Source organism: Acipenser ruthenus, chromosome 47 (genome assembly GCF_902713425.1).
Source record: "Acipenser ruthenus chromosome 47, fAciRut3.2 maternal haplotype, whole genome shotgun sequence".
NCBI classification, from domain to species: domain Eukaryota; kingdom Metazoa; phylum Chordata; class Actinopteri; order Acipenseriformes; family Acipenseridae; genus Acipenser; species Acipenser ruthenus.
In genome coordinates this window covers 8,989,491-8,996,918 of record NC_081235.1, presented here as the reverse complement: position 1 = coordinate 8,996,918, position 7,428 = coordinate 8,989,491, and the positions used below count along the sequence as shown (strand labels likewise).

The 7,428-nt window shown below is 46.4% G+C and overlaps 1 protein-coding gene across 1 annotated transcript; it reads left to right on the top strand.

The window, feature by feature from the left end:
• The first annotated feature begins 257 nt into the window (after positions 1-257).
• On the top strand, positions 258-7,388 carry LOC117401295 (RNA-binding protein MEX3B-like). The gene is made up of 2 exons (XM_034001866.3): positions 258-1,560; positions 3,862-7,388. The coding sequence occupies exons 1-2, from the start codon at positions 1,074-1,076 to the stop codon at positions 5,196-5,198; spliced, it is 1,824 nt and encodes a 607-aa protein (XP_033857757.1). The 5' UTR covers positions 258-1,073; the 3' UTR covers positions 5,199-7,388.
• The last annotated feature ends 40 nt before the right edge of the window (positions 7,389-7,428 follow it).

Below are 7,428 nucleotides of genomic sequence, written 5' to 3'. Positions count from 1 at the left end.
ACAAAACCTAACACTGGCACGTACATTTTCAAATGAACAATACATCTTCTTAATGTTATTTTTTAAATGTTTCTGCAACACGTCTTCAGCAACACGTCTATCTCTACAATATGTAAAATAACAATACTAAAAAAAAAACTAAAAAAAACAAACATGTATATTATTTAAGTGTGGAGAGCGCATGACGTTGTTGAATGTTTAATGAAATAATTAAATAAATCAAATTTTTTAAAAAAAAGAAAACGACTGGGCCTCGCCACGCACGTCCACACTACCCCTCCCCCTCAATTGCCAGCTGACTGACGCAGTGCGTGGCGCCGCCGTGCACATGTGCGTGGCCTCTGAACCCATTGTTGTGCTGCGGGTGACGTCAGCGCGCTGAGCAGGGAGAGGAGCCCCGAGTCAGTGTGGCGGTGTGCGCCCTGGCCAAACAAAGGAGGATCAGGGAGAGAGGGACTGGAAGAAAGAAAGCTAGGTAGCGTGAGTGAGAGGAAAAATAGCTAGCTAGAGAGAGAGACATAGAGGGGAAGCCTGCTGTAATTGCACAAGCCAGCCTCCCCCTCCCAACACCCATTTATCTTCATCCCACCCTCTAGAGACGAAGGAAGGAAGGAAGGAAGGAGAAAGAGAAAGACACTGAGGCAGACAAACAAAGTGAGCGGAGACTGAGAAGCGCAGGCATTGCCCTAAAAAAATAAACTGCTTGCTTTCTTTCTTTTTACCAAATATAAAAAGTGTGCGATACAGAGTAGAAGGAAGAAACGCGCTACCACGATTGATTTCGTTTTGCGGGTCCTAAAAAACAGAGGACAAAGAAAAGAAACTGTTTTTTATATAAGAAGTAATAGGGGAAAAAAACCTTAATCAACCAGTTACTCCGGGAAGACAAAGACTGGAAAAGGGGACGCTGGTTCAAGGCGCACGGTGACGCCTTATTTCCAGACGACTTTACCCCAGAATTGCTACTTTTAGCTTTTTCCCCCCGGTGTGTGTCTCTTGGATACCCTCGTTAGTTTTTTAGTTGGTGTCTTCTTAGCAATAAACAGCGGTCCCTATGCTTTAGGAAGGAGACCATGCCAAGCTCACTCTACCACCCAGACATCATGGAAGGCGAGTTGATTGTAAGCAGCCACCACGGCGGAGGAATGACTACAGAAACCGAGGACGGGCACCAGCGGGACGAGCAGCACCAAGAAGCGCTCCGGTTCGCCCTGGACCAGCTCTCGCTGATCGGGCTGGAGGATCGGGGCGAGTGCGGAGGGACAGGGGAGACAGACCCCACGCTAGTCGGGCTGGACGATGGAAGCTGTAACGGCGTCGGGGTTGGATTCATCGGGCTGCAGATGATGGAGCACCCCGGCGGCCCTTCGTCCTCGCCGACTTCTTGCTCCCCTCCTCCAGACATCTTCGGCCCGGGTTTCCACATGGCAGCCCAACACCAGCACTCCATCTTGGGCGAACAGGTGAACGTGATAGGATGCCGAAAGAGGAGTGTGAACATGACCGAGTGTGTGCCGGTGCCCAGCTCCGAACACGTCGCCGAAATCGTTGGCAGACAAGGTAAATATCTGCATTTACTTGTTTTAAAAATAAGAAATGAGACTGACACATACCCCCAGACTCAAACAAAGAGGGGGTAGCGGTGCTCGACTAGAGACCGCACAGCGTGCACCAGTCTGTTACAAAAGTAAACACCGCGTATTATGTGTATGTATATATGTATGTATATATATATATATATATATATATATATATATATATATATATATATATATATATGAGCAATTTGGTTATCACACTAGTGCAAACTTTCAACACAGATACAGGAGCAAGCATTACATAATCTCTCTGGTTTTGTTAAGTACAGAACGCCCCGTCCCTTTCTTTGGGAACAACGTCTTAATAAGTAACAGCTTAACACGTGCTTTTATCCTAATGCAAGACTTGAAAGCATTCGATTTACTGCGAACAGGAACACAAAACAAACGTATACAGAAAAGTGTCCCTACTGTTTATGATGTAGCGTCTATCTGCGTGAGACGTTTCCCTGAATAAAACTGTGAGTTGAACTGTGTTGTTTTTTGGGGGGGTGGGGGGGTTGTCTGGCGGTTTTGGATTTAAAACACTGACACCCCCCCACCCATCTGTAGTCTAAAGGTACCACGCTTGGTTGTATTCAAAATGAAGGCAGCAAAAAACATGTCTGCTCTTTGTTTGCAAACTTCTTTGTGGCCGTTTTGAGCAGATTGATTATGGGAAGGAAAGTTCGCGTGTCCATTCAGTGCGGCATACAGGGTAGCGCCCGGGAGACCTACACCATTGGGAATGTATACGAATAAGAACTTGAAGGTTGCGGTTTTATTATGTTAATGCAAGGGTAGTGTAAGCTGGAGGGGGAGGGGGAGCCAGACAAAGCACCCGGGTCAAACTAACTGGGCATGTCTGCACTCGTCTTAACAAAGGGACACGCGTGCTTTCCCCTTTAAATGTATATTGAGCTAGTTTTATGTTGCCTTACAAAATAATGCCAGGAGGGATCCCGCCCTATTTTAATGTACTGCTGTGAACTGCACAGTAGATTACAGTATTGATGTGCATTTATAAACAAGGTGGCCACGCGAGTTACTCCAGCCTGTAGTTTTTATGATTTTTTTTTTATAATAATTTAAATGAGGCGGTGTTGCACGTTCCCCTGGTGCAGACTTTACCTGGCTGTGTTTGGGGAGCAGGCGGCGGGGTGTTAGCGATGCTTTTCGGGGTGTCTGCCGTGTTGCAGTAGCAAGATGCCCCATTGTTCTCTTTGTTTGAAAACCATGCTGCTGCTTTTGCACGGTGACATCACAGCCTTCGCATCTTATTGGTTGGCCGTTACCCACCGCCCTTTTTAAAGGGACAGAAACCAAATGCACGGGGAAAAAAATACAAGACATCAGGGCCTTTTGATGTATATGGGTGAAAAAAATATTAACAGCGTCCAAGTTGGCGTTAATGCAAGTCTACCGTACCACAGGAATACATGTTATATTTGTAAGGGATCAATGCAGACTTAAGGAGTTTGTTTGTTTTTGGTGAGCTGCCTGACTCCTCAAAGCAGCACTATCAGAAACCTAACAAATGATGCTGAGTGCCTTCCACAATTACTCTCTAAATGATAACTGTTAGAGGGTCTGGATCGAGTGGCAGCCAGCAGTCTAGATCTGCTAATTGTATGTATCTTCGTGCCAGGCAGCAGTGTTTGAAAGCTGAGCTTTGGAACAAAGGAAGTCCCTGAAGTAAAACACACGGTACAAATTTAAAATAGTTTGAGTTGATACACAGATGGAGGGATTATCAGATTGGGGCCATCTCCTATGCTAATCCATTCCCCCCGTAGTCTCATTTCTTTTGACTAGTTTAATTTCAGCACAACAGTAATTAACTGGTGAGCGACAAAGACCCATGCAGCTGCAGCCTTCAAGTGAATAAAAGGGAGCTTGTGGTGCGCTGTCTGAAAGAAAATATGTGACATTTTGGGATTATTATTGGCCATGGTAGTGAGAATTTTTATTTGATCTTTTTTATGGTAATTTGTAAATGGAAAATGACTTCTGTCAGTCTTTTTTAATTTGGAGAGACAATCTAAAGCTTTCCTATAAGAAACTTCAATAGTTCAACATACAATTTTCAACAAACGTTTATACATCTGTTGAAAGACGCTTTTCTTGTGAAAGCGTTTTGTCTGCTAGAAAAAGTTTCTTCAGACTATGTAACTTTTAAAATTGTGTCTCGATCTCCCTGCTGTCTGTGTTTAGACTGACTCTGGCCCCTTCGCTGGTTGTAATAGAGTAATTATTTGTCTTCTCCCCTCCTCCCTTTGCCCAGGCTGCAAGATCAAGGCCCTGCGAGCGAAGACTAACACGTACATCAAGACCCCGGTGCGCGGCGAGGAGCCCATGTTCATTGTGACGGGGCGCAAGGAGGACGTGGAAATGGCCAAGAGGGAGATCCTCTCTGCCGCCGAGCACTTCTCCATGATCCGGGCCTCCAGGAACAAAGCCAGCGCGGCGGGGCTGGTGGGTGCGCCCGTCCCCGGACCCCCCAACCTGCCAGGCCAGACCACCATCCAAGTGCGCGTGCCTTACCGCGTCGTTGGGCTGGTTGTGGGGCCCAAGGGAGCCACTATCAAGAGGATCCAGCAGCAGACTCACACCTACATCGTCACGCCCAGCCGGGACAAGGACCCAGTGTTCGAGGTGACGGGCATGCCGGAGAACGTGGACCGCGCCCGCGAGGAGATCGAGACGCACATCACGTTGCGGACCGGTGCCTTCGTGGACCTGCAGGGAGACAACGACTTCCACAGCAACGGCACGGACGTCAGCCTGGACGCCTCTGGTCTGGTGGTGGGGGCGGGGTTGTGGGCGCGGCCTACCAACAGCACGCAAGGTACAGCCGCCTCCGCCGCTCGCAAGATCGCCACTGCAGCCTTCCGCAACGGCAGCCTGAGCTCGCTCGGCTCGGGATCCACGGAGTCGCACTACAGCAGCGCCGGGGGCCGCATCGCCGACACCAGCCCGACCAGCCCCTTCAGCACTGGCAGCGCTGGCGGGGGGGGTGCAGGAGGGGGCTTCGCGTTTGGAGGAGACCCCCATGCTGCTCTCCCGCCTGCTGACGACTTGGGATTCGAGTTCACCACCGGCGCGGGCAACATCTGGGCTCCTTTTGTCAATGGCTTGTCTCAGACTGCATGTCAGCAGCAGCAGCAAAGGCGCAACAGCGGGCTGAGCGCAGGGGCCCTCACTCCCCGGCTGTCCCCCACGCTGCCTGAGTCTGTGGTTCTGGATCACCCGCTGGCCCGCAGAGCCCAAAGTGACCCCCTGAGCGCCCTCTCCTGGCTGCACGGCAGCGGCTCAGCCGCGTCTTCCTTCTCTGGCAGCACCACTGGCTATTCCTCTGCCTCTGCCTCCTCCCTGCCGGGCAGCCTGTCCTCTGCAGCCTCCGGTGGCTCCCCCACCGACTCAGAAGGGGGCATGCTGGGGCGCCTGAAGAGCGCACGGGAGTGTTCGGTCTGCTTCGAGAGCGAGGTGACAGCCGCCCTCGTCCCCTGCGGACACAACCTGTTCTGCATGGAGTGCGCGGCTCAGATCTGCAAGTCAGCTGAACCGGAGTGCCCAGTCTGCCACGCCCCAGCTACCCAGGCCATCCGTATCTTATTATAACAGATGAAATGAACAGGGGGAGGGAGAGGAGAAAAGAAAAGACAGACACCGACTTACTATCCTGTCGGACACAGCTGCTGCACATCCAACGATCCCAGAAAAAAATAGACGCAAAACACTCTACTACTCTACTACGACTACTGCTACCACATAGATACATTTTTAAGACGGACTTAAACTTGTGTATTAGTATTATTATTATTATTATTGTTTTTCGGACTGCAGAAGGTATAATGTTGCCCAGATAAACGAAGAACGTTTACTCAAACACACAAAAGCTTGGTGATTTTGAGGGAGGGGATGGGATGGGTGAGACTCTAAGGTGTTATCAGTCCAATGCTTCTGTTTCTGAAAGTCTCAGCAAGTCTTAAACAGCATTCCGTCATGAGTTTTAATAAACAGGAAAGGTCCAGCACTTTTTTTTTTTTATTTTTAAATATAAAAAGTTTAAGGGGTGGGTGGGGGGCACGTGTGTAGAGTTCAGGGATTTGTAGGTAGCAAGATATTTTTAATTATTTTTTAATTATTTTTTTTTTAAAGCAGAGTTTTATCTTGTACATGAAAAAATTAACAAGACCAAAAGTAACTTGGAGGGTGTTTTTGTTTTTCTAAAACGTCCTTTGTGTTTGAAATCATCTTGACAGAAAAAAAAAACTGTACAAAACCTTTTTTTTTTTTTTTATAAATATATATATGTATAATTTTATTTTTTGTACTCTCGTCCAGGGGAAAACAAAATCGCACAGAAAACAGTTTCAACACTGAAGTGCACGAGCTTCCAGTTCTCCTTCAGCAGTGTTTAACACTCAGAGCTGGCCCCAGTCCCTCCACAGTCACTGCTTGGGGTCTACAAGGTAAAAATCAGGCTGTCTCATATTGCCCCCTTACGAGAAATTGGGCTGCTTCATACACTTCCCTGATCCTGAACTCCCTAGTAAGCATGCATTAATAGCACACTTCTAGATATGAAACTGTTGGTCAAACTTTACTTGGGGCTGTAGTCTAATCCTTGTGGGAAGGAAGAGAAAGGGCGAGGCGGGCAGGGGGCAAAAGGTAGCTTTCAGTAGGGCATTTTCTTGCCTTATCTGTATCGTTATTCCAGTAACCACCTTGAAGGGCTTCTGCTAGGGACAGAAAAGGCAGTACCATAGCCATGAACTACCCCACACCCTAGCTGTTAGAAACTGCCCCCCCTCCCCCACACACACAGAAAGGAGTGTTAAACACACCACAGAATTTGTGATCTCTGGAGACCATTGCTATACTAACCAGTGACACCACATCCTCAGTTTGTTTCTGTGTCTGATCAATGGACATTTTCTATGTGTGTGTGTGTGAATAGCTGACTACATTTAGGATATTAAATACCAAACAAATGCAGAACCTTACATTCTGATGCATTAACTAGGAGTCTTATTTATAAAAGGAAAAATATCTAGTGTGAGCTTTTTCATGCAGTCTTTTTTTAGAACAATTGTCCACAGACTTCGTTTTCAAAACCAGTGGGTTGTTCATACAGTAGTAAGGGACGCAAGATCTGCCATTGTCAGTAAGTTCCCAGTAAACAAATCGTCTGTTCTCATGTATTGGGGACCGGATTGTTTTTACCACACGGTTCGTGCTGTAGACATTTCTCCAGTTTGTATTCCTTGCTTTACAATAACGGTTGCCTGCCCTGTTTTTTTTTTTTATTTTTTAATTTTTTTAAATAACCAAAGTCTCCCTTTTACTAGGCTTGCACCATCCTGAAACTATCTGTATAAATACTAAAAGCTCTTGGATAAATGTATAGAAATATAAATAATGAGTATCATGATGAGAAAAGGATCCAAGTAATTGTATTTCATTTGTAAACTCAGATCTGCATGTATCTGACCCGTCAGACAGTGACTTTTTCTTTTTTTTTTTTTCTCCTCCCCCCCCACTTTCCTCCCCCAAGTGTCCCAGGGCACCCTGTGACCTTTTTGTTTACCTCTTCCTGTATACAACATGTAGGCAATTTATAGCAGAAATGAACTTTTATTGAAGAAATTAAGAACTAAATATATTTTATTTTAAATTTATGGACCTTTTAAACTTTGGCGCAGCTAAAGTACTGATATATATATTTGAACTGACTTGACGGTTAAATTGTATTAAGAGTTTTATTTTTTATGCTTCTTAATAAAGTTTTTTTTTTACTGTACAGAACGTGTAGTGTGTGTGTCTGTCTGTTATTTTTTAATCGAGT

What these genes read in the sequence shown, in the direction of transcription:
- LOC117401295 (XM_034001866.3), top strand. Translation starts at nt 1,074, where the DNA reads ATGCCAAGCTCACTCTACCACCCAGACATCATGGAAGGCGAGTTGATT. An exon ending in CGAAATCGTTGGCAGACAAG is followed by an intron (nt 1,561 to 3,861) that starts GTAAATATCTGC and finishes CCCTTTGCCCAG; the next exon opens with GCTGCAAGATCAAGGCCCTG.